The sequence below is a fragment of the Nansenia antarctica genome, assembly GCF_963989245.1.
Source record: "Nansenia antarctica genome assembly, chromosome: 8".
NCBI lineage: Eukaryota > Metazoa > Chordata > Actinopteri > Argentiniformes > Microstomatidae > Nansenia > Nansenia antarctica.
Genome location: NC_137678.1, coordinates 32,773,246 through 32,791,354, shown reverse-complemented (window position 1 = coordinate 32,791,354; position 18,109 = coordinate 32,773,246). Strand labels below are relative to the sequence as shown.

The 18,109-nt window shown below is 47.5% G+C and overlaps 1 protein-coding gene across 1 annotated transcript in view; it reads left to right on the top strand.

Moving 5' to 3' along the window:
* Nucleotides 1–5,545: 5,545 nt before the first annotated feature.
* The window catches only part of slc26a5 (solute carrier family 26 member 5), a gene marked incomplete at its 5' end in the record, with an annotated part of 21,790 nt that continues 9,226 nt past the window's right edge, over nt 5,546–18,109 (top strand). The window contains 7 exons of the mRNA XM_080537516.1: nt 5,546–5,703; nt 6,696–6,835; nt 6,962–7,072; nt 12,142–12,341; nt 14,731–14,895; nt 16,020–16,255; nt 16,499–16,646. Of these exons, the coding sequence (XP_080393642.1) occupies nt 5,546–5,703; nt 6,696–6,835; nt 6,962–7,072; nt 12,142–12,341; nt 14,731–14,895; nt 16,020–16,255; nt 16,499–16,646 (1,158 nt within the window). The remainder of the gene's footprint in view (nt 5,704–6,695; nt 6,836–6,961; nt 7,073–12,141; nt 12,342–14,730; nt 14,896–16,019; nt 16,256–16,498; nt 16,647–18,109) is intronic.

The window sequence follows — 18,109 nt, the reverse complement described above, 5'->3', positions numbered from 1 at the left end:
CAATGGTGCTATAAAGTAATACATTGCACATTGATTGAAGGATGTACACACATTTACAGGAACGTGTTGATTACAGAAGTGTAATCGCAAACTACTTCACAAACTAAAGATGCAAAGTCATTAACTATTGTTCAAAGACATCTCCTACATGTCAGACGCACCTTTTTTTTTATCGAGAATTTATCTAAATTCAGCTACAAATGAGTCATTTAGCTCACAGGGCGAAATCCTAAACAACAAGTATCCAATTGCAAAGCACAAATAAACACTTGACTAACTGGAATGTATCACTGTAATCTAACACATTGAACAATGAAGCGCTTGAGGTTTTGTTAACGAATTCATCCGATTCGGCTGGTTGAAACCCGGGCAGAACCCAAACAACAGAATAAACACAACATGCATTTGCTCCAATAGCTCCATGAGCGCCACTATCATTACTTGAGCGCCACTATCATTACTTATTTTCAAAACAGTATTCAGTCGCTCTTATTCGAAGGGAGTGTCAGTCTGTCAGATCGTACAGTTACAAGACAGACTCCAAAAGTGCAGAATCGATTTTTCTTTTTTATTATTGATTTTCTGAGTTGAATTCTACGGAGCTCCTAACAGGTCAGTCAGAGATGTAGCCTATTTTTTTTCTCTCTACCTGACCTGTTCGGAAAAGAGAGTGAATACTTGCCTATATATGTTGGGAGGAAAATACAAAACAAGCCAGGCATTCTTTCCTACATGAGTACCCAGCATTATGTTCACGTTGCATGATGAACTGTAATGTACAGTAGGTAGGATACCGACGCACGAATTGAGAGAATGGATCTGGGATGGCATCACACAGGTCCTGCAAATGGGGCTTTTTCAGGCCTTTGGGGCATTCTTAATGACTGGCAGTCCCAACACCCCCCTCTGGAGTCGCCCATTAGTGCCAGCTGGCTGGAAACTGCTATCAGCGAGGTCAGGTCTGGCAGCCTTATTGGTGCAAAGGAGCCTATGAAAGGGTCCTCTGTTCATAAAGCTGTGTAATGGTGGCCCCTGCAAGACTGTAACAGTGTTGGTCCTCATAATCTGAGTGGGGTTGACAGTGACGAGGGAGTTATCACATGATTTTACATTCACAGGCTTTTGCTTTCAGCCTTTAGCCTATATACTTTCTTACTAATATGCTACTCTGTTTGGCTGTGTTCCAAAATGCGTTATTGCACCCTATCTAGAGTGTAAGTAAGTAAGAAGTCATTTATGGATGGGCAACTTTGATGGGCAACTTTGATGCTGGTTGGGGCCGAATAAAGTATGTGTAAAACAAGTGTACAGACACACACACACACACACACACACACACACACACACACACACACACAGACACACACACACACACACACACACACACACACACACACACACACACACACACAGACACAGACACACACACACACACACACACACACACACACACACACACACACACATTGTAAATGCTTTATTTATGTCCACATACATGTACAATATCTAAAGGACATAAATACTAACAGTGCATTTTGACATTATGGAAACAGTCCGTTACAGTAGTGCTGAGCCAACAACCAGTTCTGCTACATACAGGATGTTATTCACACCAGATGATACCAGTGGGTTGACAGATACAGTATCAGTACTGTAAAACAGACAGTATCCAACTCATGGGTACAGGAAGCACCGCCTTCTCCATATTGAGCGGCTACCACACACACACACACACACACACACACACACACACACACACACACACACACACACACACACACACACACACACACACACACACACACACACACACACACACACACACACACACAATTGCATTATACCAGTAACAATCAACATACTCACTTTCTTATTGTGGAGTGGAAGCCTTCAAATAATCTCACAATAAAACTAGAAAATTACAGTGAAAATCACTGTGAAATCAATCAGAATCAGAATCAGAATAAGTATAAGAATATATTTGCATATACAGGAAATGTACTTGGTGTGGTTGGTGCATAAGACATAAAGACACAGACAACAATATATAAGATAATAATATCATAAAAAACAACAACAATGTAATAAACAACACTATATAGGCAAACATTGTTTATGACAGAAGGGGGCAGTAGAGCAATAATTATGTAAGCTGTAAATTACCGGATGTAAAACTAATATAGATAACATTGTCAGTTGTGTACGTGTGTGTGTGTGTGTGTGTGTGTGTGTGTGTGTGTGTGTGTGTGATGGAGGGGGTTAGGGGGGGGGGGAGTGGAAGTCCCAGAGTCAATGAGAGGCAGGGGGCTTGTTTGTGAAGCCCACTGTCACGGGGAAGAAACTGTTCAGGTGGTGGAAGGTTTTGGTCTTGATAGACCGGAACCTTTTTCCAGATGGGAGACTTTGGAAGAGGTGATGACCAGGGTGGGAGGGATCAGCCATGATCTTTCCTGCTCTCTTCTGAGGTGGAACAGGTCCAGGACAGATGGCAGTTTGCAGCCGATGACCTTCTCATCTGATTGAATAATCCACTGTAGCCTGCCTCTGTCCTTGGCAGTGGAGGCAGCGAACCAGACGGTGATCGATGAGCTGAGGATGGACTCCATGATGGACGTGTAGAACTCTTCCGTCACTTTCTGCGGCATATTGAATGTCTTCAGCTGCCGCAGGAAGAACATCCTCTGCTGGGCCTTCTTGATGGTGGAGGTGATATTCTCCGCCCACCTGAGGTCCTGTGAGGTTATTGTCCCCAGGAATCTGAATGACTCTACACTGCTTACTGGGGAGTCACACATGATAAGGGGGGCGGTTGGGGCTGGGCTCCTCCTGAAGTCCCCTCCATCTCTACAGTTTTTAGAGCGTTGAGCTCCAGGTTGTTCTGGCTGCACCAGGAAGCAAGGCTGTAGACTTCCCTTCTGCAGGCTGACTTGTCCCCGTTGGAGATTAATCCAATGAGGGTTGTGTCATCCACAAACTTCAGGAGTTTGACAGAAGGGTGGCTAGAGGTGCAGCTGTTGGTGTAGAGGGAGAAGAGGAGAGGAGAGAGGTAGAAGAGTAGAGGAGAGAGGGAGAAGAGGAGAGGAGAGAGCACACAGCCTTGTTGGGGCTCCAGTGCTGATGGTCTGGGAGGGACCCCGAGACAACCTTGCCCTGCTGCACGTGCTGCTTCCTGTCTGTCAGGAAGTCAGTGATCCACCTACAGGTGGGCTCAGGCACGCTCAGCTGGGACAGCTTGTCCTGGAGAAGAGCTGGGATGATGGTGTTGAATGCAGAGCTGAAGTCCACAAACAGGATCCTGGATCCATAGGTGCCGGGGGAGTCCTGGTGCTGGAGGATGAAGTGGAGGCATTCAAGGCAATCAATGTATTATAACTATAATTAAATACTATATATACTACATAGAGAGATAGATAGATAGATAGATAGATTAACAGACAGACAGACAGACAGGCAGACAGACAGATAGATAGATAGATATAGCCCTTCCGTTTTCTATCAAAAAGCAGAAAAGTTTGCCATCTGGTGGAATATTATTGTAACTATCATATTTAATGTTTTTTTGTGTACAGTACCATTTGTGTGAGCAGGGTTAGTTTTTTTAAAATAAGTCAACCCATATTAAATGTTGGTAAATGTGGTCAGATGTTTCTACATGTTTGTTTGCGAGATTAAGCTGTCATTATTATTTTTTTAGACATTACAATGCAATACTTTACATTAGGCTTGAGATATAATATTTTAGGTTTTGTAATGCTATGAGACATTTGTAGGACAAAAATCATCCGATAGAAGAATTTAGAAAAATATGGAATTTTCCACTACTTCCTTGTGAGGTGAAGAACTACAAGTCCCATGATCGCACACGTGTGTGAGGTATGAGATGTACGTAAGATGTACGTAAGCTCCGCACTCCGTCTAGTTGATCGTCCCTGGTTAAAGGGCATTCCCGACGTTATACTGTCACCAGAGCTCCCGTGCGCGGTCGGTGTTTAAAAGGGAATTCGCGGCAGTGTGTGACATCCTAGGCAGAGGTAAGAAACGGTCTATTACCATGCATCTTTCACCTGTTTAGGATTGTGTGAATTGCAGAGTGCCAGACTTGCAGGAGTGTCACATTCTTGCATTCCCCCTCTAACCAGGACTTCTGGTTAATCTGGTCTAATGTTCCTCAAAACATTAGTTAGCAGTATTTTATAATTCAAAACCATTTTATTGTAAGAAAACGGTCGTGTTTGGATGAGTAGCTATCTAGCTGGATGAAGCCAAGGGACATTAACCAGGAAGGAGCGTCAGTGATTCTGTCTCTGTTGAATAAGATGATGATGATGATGATGATGATGATGATGATGATGATGATGATGATGATGATGAAGATGATGAAGCCACTCCATCAGTTATTGCTGGTTGTCACCAGATCAAGAAATTCAGATTAAGTTCCGCCTTATCTCATGTTAAATGATTTGCTCTTTCAGTGATTTTTGATTTTTAGAATTGCAGGAATTATGTTTACAGGTCTACTGGAAGGTTCTCTGCCACGGTTTGTGTTCATTTTATTTGTAATGGGACAATGCATATTAATGAACATTAAACAATTTAGATTTAGCCAGAAGGCATCCATAGTTATAAAAAGGCTTCCTAAAAAGATAAAATAACATCACACAGTAAAAGCGTACATAGCAAACTTCATACTGTACACTGTGATGTTGCAAATGTAGCTCAAGAGTGCTGTGTTGAGAGGTTTGTAGGCTTTTAATAAAAATAGGTAGGTATCCTTACAGTGTTACATTTTGTAGTATTTAAAAAAGAAAAAGAATCAAGTAGCCAGCCACACCCATAATAAAGAGTAGCCTAATATGATCATGTTTCACCTTTATGAATTAGGCTACCATTAGGCTACGCCGATAAAAAAACAAGGTATAATATTGGAGATATAGATATAATATCTATTCTTAGTAGGGCTGCTTGGTTACTTGCAGCTACGTGGCGTCCATAGAGAAAGGTCAAAACTCTCTGGGTTTGGCAAGCTTTAAAGGCAACCACCCTCTGCCTCGTATGTATGTATGTGGTCCCCTTGACCAAAGATGGACCTCTGTCACTGTACTGATAAGAAGAGTAGGTAGACCTATGTCTAACATTGATTTTTCTTTTTTTCTTTTTTATGTTTAGCTTAAAGTGGTAGATGTAATTCACCTCAAATGAACTTACAGTAGCTAATCTCCATAAATATGGACATTATCCCCATAAAGAGTAGTTTTAATATTATATCTCTCTGGGTTCCTATGCAGGTCTTGAAAGAAGTCTGGGACGATATGGAATACAATATTGACCCATTGACTTACAAAGTGTTGAAAAAGCTACAAGAAAACAACTGACATTTTTGAGTAAATTGGTGTCTCTCTCTCTCTCCCTCTCTCCCTCTCTCCCTCCCTCCCTCCCTCCCTCCCTCCCTCGTCTAAATTGGTGACGTCTTTCCACCAGGCCACAGCCCTGAAGACACCCCTCCCCTCCCCTCCCCCCTGGACATGCCCAGCATCCTCTCTGTGTTATGGAACATGTAACGCCCACTGTGGAGGATGCGCCCGCACCGCTGAGGTATCACGTGGAGCGGCCCGTGTATGACGAGGCCTACCTCCACTCCCAGCTGCTCCACCGGAGGGAGAGGAGCCCCAGGACCGTGGGACAGAGGCTGGCCCAACACTGCCAGTAAGTCTACACGGCTGGCCACATGTCGAAGTGTCCTTGGGCAAGACACTGAACCCCAAAATTGCTCCCAGTGAGCGGGCCGGCGCCTTGCATGGCAGCTTGCCGCCATTGGTGTGTGAATGTGTGTGTGAATGGGTGAATGAGAGGCCGTTGTAAAGCGCTTTGGAGCAGCAAAAAAAACGCTATATAAGTGTAGTACATTTACCATACACCAGAGGGGCTCCTCAGAAGGACCTGCCACAGGGTTTCATTCCAACCAAGCGGTAACACCTGACTCAACACTCTTGATTGAATCAGGTATGTTAGGCTACTGCTTGATTGGATTGAAATCCGCTAGCTATCTGTGGGCCCAATGCTTGAGACTTGAGAGCCCTGTAGCTTCTGTTGCAGAGGTTGGTTAGTCACACTGGTTAGTCAGGTCTGATTTGTGCATGACCGTGTGAACAGTGCAAGTCACATGCAATCTGACTTTTTAAAATCCGACCTGGGTCGCGTTCAGAGGTGGTATTACATCGGATACATGTCTGATATTTAGCAATGCGCCCGCCGTCTGAACTGTCATGTCGCGTTTAATGCGACTTTTACGTCACATGCGCATGTGGTTCTGTTCAGGGCCGTGGAATGTTCACACGGGAGTCAATGTAGGTCAAATATAGGTCACATTTTATTTTAAGTAATGTGAAAAATCGTATCTGTGTAAAAAAATCGGATTTGAGCATCAAGACCTGCTGTGTGACTAAGCCTAAGTCACTTGTCAAACAAGTTGTCATTAAGAGCCGTGTTATCACTTCTGAAATGCAACATGGTGACACTGGAGCCGGAATGCAGGGACTGATTTAATTATATTTCCTGCTTTAATTCCCCTGAAATATCTCACAATGTTTGGCAGTCATATACAACTCTTATCTGGTCTTAGCAAGAAGCTTCTCTGGTAGATAACACACTCTCTCTCTCTCTCTCTCTCCCTTTCTCGCTTCCTCCACCGTCTCCAGGTGCTCGTCTGAGAAGGCCAAAGCGGTCGCTCTGAGTTTCCTGCCCATCCTAACGTGGCTCCCGGCCTACAACGTCAAGGAGTGCCTGTTAGGGGACCTGGTCTCTGGCCTCAGTACCGGAGTCATGCAGCTCCCTCAAGGTCAGTAGCCGTGGGCGGAGCCAACAGGGCCAACACCTGTTTGGAGATACGGTAGTTTGAATGTTTTGAATGGTTGTTACGCTGTGTATTTATTTCTCTCCCCCCCCTCCCTCCCCCCACCCCCAGGTCTTGCCTATGCCATGCTGGCTGCTGTGCCTCCTGTGTACGGCCTCTACTCCTCCTTCTACCCTGTGCTGCTCTACACCTTCTTCGGGACCTCCAGACACATATCCATAGGTGAGTCATCCCCAACCACGGGCCTCTGCCAGCTGTTATGGTGGTTATTATGGTGGATATCCTTTGGGGGCTAAAATATATATTGTAAAGTTTCAATTGTGCTACGGTGTTGAAATTACCTTTGGGCCACAGAAACTGGAGGGAGGGTTCTGCCTGAGCAAATCAGCATAACTAGTCATTCTCTAGTCATAACTAGTCATTCTACACCTGAGACAATGGAGACCAGTTCCGCCGCTCAAGTGCTACATTTGCATTGTCATTCGGTTGTTAAGTCTGACATCAAACGTGACGTTTAGCAATTTCCGGGTCCAAACCAGAAATTCCCTGCACCAGAGTACCAGTGTACTACAGCGGTAGAATGACAGTTCAATAGTTTTTTAGACTCGGATCTATTCATACAACAAGGGACACAGCACTTTCCCATTTTCCCCATATTGTCAGGGTCTTTGAGCCTCGAAAAAGCGCTCTGTCTGGGTCTGTTAGGGCTTTCACACCGGCAGTTCCGAACGCCGGTTCGCGTTCGCGTTCGCGTTCGGAAACCTCCGAACGTTGGCGCTGTCTGGCGAACGATACACTGGTATGAACGCGGGCTCGTTCGCCAGACAGCGCCAACGTTCGGAGGTTTCCGAACGCGAACCGGCGTTCGGAACTGCCGGTGTGAAAGCCCTATGTCTGGAACACCCAGAAACCGGAAACAATGTAACCCATCCACCCATTTGTGATCACTCTGCGCAGAGGATCCTGGGAAGGATGGGGAGGCCTTGCCGACCTGTGTAAATGTGAGGCTCTGAGAAGTGCTCAGGACCTCTCTTCATGAACTGACGTCGGCTCTGCGTTGTAACTGCTACAATAAAGGGTCATTCTCTGTGATGACCTACAGCTCCGGTTTCCTGAACTGTTTTATTGATTAGTAATTGAAAAGTATTAGAGTTGGTTAAATCCACAACACTGTCAACGCTGTCCAGGTCAGTGCAGATGGAAGGAGAGGGCGTAAGCAAAGGAAGTCATTGTACACTAATGAGACGCAGCGCGTGTCTCCAGAGGGACAGGGTCTCCAGAGGGACAGGGTCTCCAGGGGGACAGGGTCTCCAGAGGGACAGGGTCTCCAGAGGGACAGGGTCTCCAGAGGGACAGGGTCTCCAGGGGGACAGGGTCTCCAGAGGGACAGGGTCTCCAGAGGGACAGGGTCTCCAGGGGGACAGGGTCCCCAGAGGGACAGGGTCTCCAGGGGGACAGGGTCTCCAGAGGGACAGGGTCTCCAGAGGGACAGGGTCTCCAGAGGGACAGAGGGTCTCCAGAGGGACAGAGGGTCTCCAGAGGGACAGGGTCTCCAGAGGGACAGGGTCTCCAGGGGGACAGGGTCTCCAGAGGGACAGGGTCTCCAGGGGGACAGCGTCTCCAGAGGGACAGGGTCTCCAGGGGGACAGGGTCTCCAGAGGGACAGTAGCCCGTGTCTCCAGAGGGACAGGGTCTCCAGGGGGACAGGGTCTCCAGAGGGACAGTAGCCCGTGTCTCCAGAGGGACAGGGTCTCCAGAGGGACAGGGTCTCCAGGGGGACAGGGTCTCCAGAGGGACAGGGTCTCCAGGGGGACAGGGTCTCCAGAGGGACAGGGTCTCCAGGGGGACAGGGTCTCCAGAGGGACAGGGTCTCCAGAGGGACAGGGGGGTCTCCAGAGGGACAGGGTCTCCAGGGGGACAGGGTCTCCAGAGGGACAGGGGGGTCTCCAGAGGGACAGGGTCTCCAGGGGGACAGGGTCTCCAGGGGGACAGTGTCTCCAGAGGGACAGGGGGGTCTCCAGAGGGACAGGGTCTCCAGGGGGACAGGGTCTCCAGAGGGACAGGGTCTCCAGGGGGACAGGGTCTCCAGAGGGACAGGGTCTCCAGAGGGACAGGGTCTCCAGAGGGACAGGGGGGTCTCCAGAGGGACAGGGTCTCCAGGGGGACAGGGTTTCCAGAGGGACAGTAGCCCGTGTCTCCAGAGGGACAGGGGGGTCTCCAGAGGGACAGGGTCTCCAGAGGGACAGGGTCTCCAGAGGGACAGGGTCTCCAGAGGGACAGGGTCTCCAGGGGGACAGGGTCTCCAGAGGGACAGGGTCTCCAGAGGGACAGGGTCTCCAGGGGGACAGGGGCTCCAGAGGGACAGTAGCCCGTGTCTCCAGAGGGACAGGGTCATCAGGGGGACAGGGTCTCCAGAGGGACAGGGTCTCCAGAGGGACAGGGTCTCCAGAGGGACAGAGTCTCCAGAGGGACAGGGTCTCCAGAGGGACAGGGTCTCCAGAAGTACAGGGTCTCCAAAGGGACAGGGTCTCCAGAGGGACAGGGTCGCCTCCCCTGTCTCAGTAAACGTCCTCCTGAAGAAGCCCTGGGTTTGTCTCCTGTGTTATTCTCATCGCTGTTTTCCCCCTGGACAGACAGCTGTACCCTTTTAACCTGTGCCCTTTTTGCTGTGCCAAGTATACACTGACACACTGAGGGCTCTGCACACAGCGTGCGATTTCTGTTGCGCGTCAACATTCCATTTTGAAGTTTGAATGGAAGTCTATGAGAACATCGCATTTCAACACACACGGCCCCGATTGTGCGAGTTTTGTCGCACTGTCAAATTTGTGCTTTTTCCCATTCAAAATGAATGGAATCGAATTTTCGCCGTGCGATTAAAATCGGGGCCGTGTGTGTTGAAATGCGATGTTCTCATAGACTTCCATTCAAACTTCAAAATGGAATGTTGACGCGCAACAGAAATCGCACGCTGTGTGCAGAGCCCTTGACACATCACGCTGGCTCTCCTAGGGTGCACTCTGGGTGTTACCAATACGACTAACAACTACAGATTACATGACAAAAGTAATACGTTTAAAAAATAAAAATAAAAGTTCAAGTTTAAGGTAAATATAATCTGATACTGTCTTCACTGGGAACTGATTGGTGTGTCCTCACTTGGCACTTGAGTAGCCAGGGTAGTTCTGAGAAGAAGAAAGAGCAAGAGACACACACGCGGTCAGTGCATCGGTCTCATGTTTCAGCGGTCACGTTTCTCTCCGCTCGACCGTTTGCTGAGTCACGGCTCACAAGGCACTTGTGGGAAATAGTGGCCATGATTATAAAGAAATGGCTGCTGCCCAAAACAATGGCTTAAGCAAGGGGCTGTAGCTATAGTAACCTGTAACCAGCTGCCTCTCGCTCTGGAGCAAGACATGTGTGGACAGCTTGTACATTTCAGACGCAAAGAGTGCACACACGCACGCACGCACACACACACACACACACACACACACACACACACAGCCCTATCCTTCTGTAAGTCATATGTGTGTACATAGAACAGTCTGATAAGCGTTTTTAGAGTGCCTCATTCCTCTTACCCCAGACACACAGCCTTGCCCTGGCAGTCGTAACCCAGACACAAAGCCTTGCCTGGGCAGGCGGCTACCGTGTCTACAGGTGTACCGTGTCTACAGGTGTACCGTGTCTACAGGTGTACCGTACAGGTGTTTGCTGTGGCGTGGCGCGGATGTGCCTCTCTCTGTAACAACACTGATAAACAGAGCCGACGCCTCGGCTACAGTCAGACTGATTGATTCATATTGAACAACCATTAGGTTTAGGGTGGGAGTGGGGAGAGGGAGTGTCTTCCATATGTGTCATTTTATTGATGAAATAAAAAGGATGATGATGATGATGATTCATGATACTGACAATGGGATATAACCTCCCAGGTTTGACCTTTGGCTTTGTCTCTAACAGACATTATTAGTCATAACTAGGGTTGCAACATTTCCGATACAATTTCCGATAATTTCCATATGGAAACTGGAAATTAGTGGAAAGTTTCACAAACTTACGGGAATTTTGCAACCCTAGTTATACCCGTAGCCCCAACCCCACGAAGCCTAAACCAAAGCCTAAACCTCATTGTATTCTTTCATTGAATGCAGTATATATATATATATATATGTGTGGTGGCCTGGGAAAACCCGTCGGATGTCGCTGGCGTTCGTTTGTGGCAAAGAGCAAAAATAGATGGAAATCGCGATTTGGGCGATTTTGATATTATGTGGTATTCTAGTACTTTGAACTCCATACTACATTATGGTGAATAAACATTTTAAGAAAACAAAAGAGAAAGTACTTATTTTTATGTTTTTGTGGTGGGTAGTTTTCTAGCGAAACAACGTCACGTTGAACGTGTCTCATTCTCAGTTGAGCAACGCACGCACACATGAGAGAAAGGAGAGACGATACTTCCACCTGTGTTATTGCCAGTTTACTGATGCTCACAATAAGCATAAAGTAATAACATCTTAACTAGAAGACACACAAATGGATCTGTCCCTCGCATACCGACGAGGCGAGCAGACTAACACCGCATCACAAGCAGACAAACGAGACCGGCCGATCTGCATAGGCTCCTCCCCCGACCCGGAGGAGAAAGGGGTAGTAATGACCTTTCACTTTTTTTGACATGATACATTAAAATGCTCATAACTTTTTAAAATAAAGGGCTATCTCAGTCATTCAACCAGTTATGAATAGCTGAGAACTTCTAATTTATGGAAATATTAAAAAATGAAAATGTCAAAATGCCACCATGTGAAGGGTTTTCCCAGGCCACCACACATATATGTTACGGTACATGTGGGAACACGGTACATGTGGGAAAACTAGGGTTAGGGTTAGGTGCTAGGGTGCTACGGTTAAGGTTAGAGTTAGGGTTAGGGGTAGGGTTAGGGTTAGGGTTAGGGTTAAGGTTAGGGTTAAGGTTAGGGTTAGGGTTAGACATGCCAGCATGTACCAAGTCACCCTAGCACCTAACCCAAACCCTAGTTTTCCCACATGTACCGTATTCCCACATGTACCGTAACATATATATATATACTGTATATATAGTATGACATCCTGGTCTTTCAATCATACTGGGCTGGCCAGACATTCCTCCTAGGCGTACTCCTGTAGTTACAGCAGTATGGAATAGGCCTGTAGTTACAGCAGTATGGAATAGGCCTGTAGTTACAGCAGTATGGAATAGGCGGTTTGAATTGCTCCACGACTGACTGTCCCTTGGCTTGCAGGAACCTTTGCAGTGATCAGTCTGATGATCGGCGGCGTGGTGGTGCGAGAGGCTCCTGACTCCATGTTCAACACCACGGGCCTGGCTCTGGGCCTCAACGCCACCAACGCCTCCATGGTCTCCATGGTGGACACGGAGGCCCGCGACGCCAGGAGGGTCCAGCTGGCCGTGGTGCTCACCACCCTGGTGGGGCTCATACAGGTGGGAGACACTTTCCTCCACTCTCCAGAGAGAGGACCCCCCACCCTCCCCCCACCCTCCCCCCATACACACCCCACATTAAACTACAGTGCAAATGTCTAGAATGTTATAAGATATATGATATATGATGAGAGATGCAGATATGAATGCCATTATTCGGTTGTTAAGTCTGACGTCAAACGTGACGTTTAGCAATTTCCGGGTCCAAACCAGAAATTCCCCCGCACCAGAGTACCAGTGTACTACAGTGGTAGAATGACAGTTCAATCGTTTTTTAGACTGGGATCTATTCATACAACAAGGGACACAGCAGCACTTTCCCGTTTTCCCCATATTGTCAGGGTCTTTGAGCCTCGGAAAAGCGCTATACAAATATAATGAATTATTATTATTACTGAGGCATTTCGAAGAGAGCGCCTCAGCCAACTTTGGACCCGGAAACACGTCACGACTTAACAACCGAATAGCAACGGTATTCAGACTTGATGAGGTCCTTTCCTTGGACCTTTCTGAGATTTGGCCGTCGTTGACTGGACACAGTGGGTTTAGTGACGTAGACCTGCTGTGTTTACACTGACATGCCAGCAGCACGTTGACGTGTGAGCTCCTCTCCCCACGTTCTCTTTGTTGAAGTTCTCTTCCCACGTTAATCTTCGTGTCACATAATACGGTACAACAACATAACACATTCTGTACTGAAGTTACATGGGTTTCCAATGGGGCTTTTCCATCAGCAGCCCAGGTCGGCCCAGTTCGGTTCGCGTCAGGTCGGCCCAGTTCGGTTTAGATCAGTTCTGGTTTTCCATTATACACAAACCGACCCGGACTAGTAGGAGGAGTAGACGATAGTAGGCGGAGTTACGCGTCACACGCAGCCTGGCAAAAAGCTTCCGGGTGTACACAGCAACAGCCGTGATTTTTTTGGAGAGAAAGAGAAAGAGAGAGAGGAAGCTATGTACACATAATAAAGTCATGTTTTTTGAACCCTTAAAACCACTGCCTTCACTTGTCTGCTTTATGAACTGTAGTATCATCATCGGGAAACGCCGACAAGACGCGAATCTACCGGCATTTGACTCATGAGTGAACGGCGAAAATGGCTGGACAGCACAGCAGCAGCGGCCGGGTGAACTCCCGGTTCATCGAGTTTACGGTTAAAAGCATAACTTCTCGGGGTGTCAGTGCGGTGGTTAAGGGCTCAAAATGACCGTAGACAGATGGTGAAGTTAGCAAAGGAGTATTGTGTTTGTACCACCTCCACAGCCGGTGTTATTCACAGACAAACACGGTGCCGTTTGCGGGTTAATAACTTCGGTTTACCGGGGGTTACGATAACAATTCAAACGTGTCCGGAAAGAGGAGAAGCCAGGGAATTCAAAAGTTTTTGAATGGAGTCGATCCTCCACTCCTATCACCGTGGACACAGCGCAGAGCGAATTCCCTGTTAAAACCGGCATTTGACTCATGAGTGAACGGCGAAAATGGCTGGACGGCAGCGGGCGAACTCCCGGTTCATCGAGTTTACGGTTAAAAGCATAACTTCTCGGGGTGTCAGCGCGGTGGTTAAGGGCTTAAAATGACCGTAGACAGATGGTGAAGTTAGCAAAGGAGTATTGTGTTTGTACCACCTCCACAGCCGGTGTTATTCACGGGCAAAGACGGTGCATAATAGCGATTTTTGTGTTGTGCTTGTTGTAAATAAAAGTTCTATGATTCATTGAAATGACATTAAACTAAGATAATACGATGGTCAGCATAATTTTTCGAATCTTTATTAATAAGCTATTACAGAAACTGTAGTGACATTTTCCTATAGCAAATGTGGTATTTCAAGATGGCGGTTAGTGAAGAAATATATGGACTTGGGATGACGATTTTCCATTGACCAATCAACGGTGTGCAGCGTCACACGTCACACGCAGCCTGGCAAAAAGATCCGGATATGAAATGGGGCTTGGGGAGGGACCCTGGGGTCGATGTGGAGCTAAAGAAGCGAGCCGAAGCGAACCGAACCGACCTGGCACGACTAATGGAAAAGGGGAAAAGAAGCAGACCGAAGCGGGCTGACCCGGGTCAGCACCGTAGTGGAAAAGCCCCACAACATAGTTTGTTGTCTTTTCTCTCTCTCTCTCTCTCTCTCTCTCTCTCTCTCTCTCTCTCTCTCTCTCTCTCTCTCGCTCTCTCTCTCTCTCTCTGTCTCTCTCTACCTCTCTCTACCTCTCTGTCTCTCTCTGTCTCTCTCTCTCTCTCTGTCTCTCTCCCTCTCTCTCTCTTTCCCTCTCTCTCTCTCTCTGTCTCTCGCTCTCTCTCTCTTTCTCTGTCTCTCTCTCTCTCTCTCTCTCTCTCTCTCTCTCTCTCTCTCTCTCTCTCTCTCTCCCCCCCCTCCCAGCTGGTGCTGGGTCTTCTCAGGTTTGGCTTCGTGGCCATCTACCTCACGGAGCCCCTGGTTCGAGGCTTCACCACAGCGGCTGCCGTCCACGTCTTTGTTTCTCAGCTCAAGTACCTGCTGGGCATCAAGACCGCTCGCTTCAGCGGGCCGCTGGCCGCCGTCTATGTGAGTGACGGGGACTGTGTGTGTGTGGGGGGGACGGGGACTGTGTGTGTGTGGGGGGGGGGACTGTGTGGGGGGTTGGGGACTGTGTGGGGGGGGGGGGGACTGTGTGGGGGGGGGGGACTGTGTGTGGGGGGGGACTGTGGGGGGGGGACTGAGTGGGGGGGGGGGAGGGACTGTGTGTGGGGGGGGGGGTCTTCAGACTGTGTGGGGGGGGACTGTGTGTGGGGGGGTCTTCAGACTGTGTGGGGGGGGGGGGGACTGTGTGTGGGGGGGTCTTCAGACTGTGTGGGGGGGGTCAGGCCCTGGAATACGCCTCTCTATTTGATCTCTCAAATCGTGGCGTTAGAATTATAACTCATAACTCATATAACTCATATAACTCATAAAATACAAAGGTTCCATCTCACAAAACATAATGGAATGTAAAAACTTTGACGCTCAAAATCTCTGAACTGCCCTAAACGGAGATAGAATCTTATCATTCTAAACTCACGAAATGTGACACGTTCTAGTGTTTTGGGCCACATGTCGGCATCCGATTTAATGTTCTGGCTTTTCTTTCGAAAAATGTGAATACATTCGCTAGTCAACTAACACAGCTTGTTTTGTGAGCCTGCTAACAATGTAAAGCAGTGTTATAGTTAACTAAGTAGCAATGGGGATTACTCACAGAATCCGCTGATCAATCCTTGTCTTGGTTGAGTCTGGAGGTTTATTGTGTGGAAGATACAGGGTTAGTTATGGGCGCTCATTCACAAATTGCGTGACTTCAGATTCAACCCTGACAACATTTATGCATAATCCCACACAGTTCGTGACGTTAGAATTATAAGGTTCTATCTCCATTTTTGTCAAAATTGAGTTTTTTACATAATCTGTTAGGTGTTTATTAATGCCTGTGTGGTGTTATTTTTAAAATGTTGACATTTTTTAGTTAGTAATTCATAAAAGGTTCACAAAGGTTCCATCTCACAAAACAAAATGGAATGTAAAAACTTTGACGCTCAATATCTCTGAACTACCCTAAACAGAGATAGAACCTTATCATTCTAAGCTCACGAGTTGTGTGAGATGATTACACACACACATCTCACACACACCCCTATGTCTCTCCCCCTCCTCAGAGTGTAAGAGCCGTGTGCGGTTCCATCACCAGCCTGAACGTGGCTACGCTCACCGTGGGCCTGGTGTGTATCGTGTTCCTGTACGGCGTCAAAGACGTCAACGAGCGCTTCAAGAAGAGGCTCCCCGGGCCCGTCCCCGGAGAGATCATCGTGGTCATCGTCGCCACAGGGATCTCCTACGGCCTCAGTCTGTCTGACAACTACCAAGTGGACGTGGTCGGGAACATCCCAACAGGGTACGTCACGTTCCCCATTACCAAGAGTCCAACAAAGAGTTCTTTCTTTAGATTAGATTAGGTTAGAACCGTGTTGTCATAATGCACAGCATACAACGAAATGTATTTTTTGGCTCTAGACAAGGCACAGGGTCAGCCATAGTCAGCGACCCCTGGAGCAATCAGGGGTTAAGTGCCTTGCTCAATTGCACAACAGCAGTGTTCCAGGCACCTCCATTGACCGTGTTGACGTTTGTTTGCCAGGCTGCTCCCACCTGCCATCCCAGACTTCTCCCTGTTGCCTAACCTGGTGACCGATGCGGTTGCCATAGCGGTGGTGGGCTTCTCCATGGGGATCTCTCTGGCCAAGATCTTCGCTCTGAAGCACGGGTACAGCGTGGACGGGAACCAGGTTCGTCTGCAACTTCAACTCAAATGTCGTGACCCACTACTAGTGATCTACTGGTGATCTACTAGTGATCTACTGGTGATCAACCAGACTATAATCCTCTCCCTGCTCCCCACTGTTAGATCTACTAGTGATCTACTGACTATAACCCTCTCCCTGCTCCTAGTGATCTACTAGTGATCTACTTTCAGCTTTTAGCATATATGCTCCTAGATTGTGGAACACCCTACCTGAGGGCCTGAGGTTGTCTAAAACTCAGGACATTTTTAAGCGTGACCTCAAAACCTACTTATTCAATGTCGCCTTTTGATACTAAGGGAGACATTGGACATTATAGAACTAGGATCACTAGGCCACTACACCATACTCGTGTTTTTGAGATTTGTATTGACAGGAAAATGGACCCGGGTGCTGATGAGGCACTGTCAGCTCCAAATAGCACCTAGAGCAGTACTGGAACCGGTACAAGAGTGTACCAGGACCACCATCAGGTTGTATTGCTGTCATCTTTACTGTCTCTATTGTGTTGTTGCATTATAACTGTGCTTAAGTTTCTCTTTTGGCAGGACCTGTGACCATACTGGATGCAGAACGATGCAAATACAACACAAAATTTATGGACAGTGTGTACGCCGATAATATGCAAGGAATTTTTCCTGGATACATGGTGTACAGGTTTTTGCCCTTGCTTGCTTGCTTTGTGCCGGTGGTCCTGGCCTCCCCTGGGGGACCGCTGGGTACTGGTAAGCAAACTGGCTAGTAGTCGCTCTATTGGTAGAGGGCTGCAAGGGAATTTTTTCCTGGCTACATAGTATACAGGTTTTTTACTTTTGCCTGCTCGCGGCTCTGTCAGTATTGATTGATTGATTGACTGATTGACTGAACATTTTCATTGTGTGAAGCGCATTGAGTTGCATCTTGTAAGAAATGCGCTATACAAATAAAATTTGATTTGATTTGATTTGATTTACTGATCAACCAGAACCCTCTCCCTGCTACCCACTGTTAGATCTACTAGTGATCTACTGGTGACCTACTAGTGTTCTTATAGTATTCTACTAGTGATCTACTAGTGTTCTTATAGTATTCTACTAGTGATCTACTAGTGATCTACTAGTGTTCTTACAGTAATCTACTAGTGATCTACTAGTGTTCTACTGGTGATCTACTAGTGTTCATGCAGTGATCTACTGACGATCTACTGGTGATCTACTAGTGATCTACTAGTGTTCTTGTTGTGACCTACTAGTGGTCTTGCAGTGATCTACTAGTGGTCTTACAGTGATCTACTGGTGATTTACTGGTGATCTACTGGTGATCTGGTGAGCTAGACTGCCAGCCCCCCCAGCAGCCTACCTAACCTCTCTGCCCTCCCTAGGAGCTGATGGCCCTGGGCCTGTGTAACTGTCTAACCTCTCTGCCCTATAGGAGCTGATGGCCCTGGGCCTGTGTAACTATCTAACCTA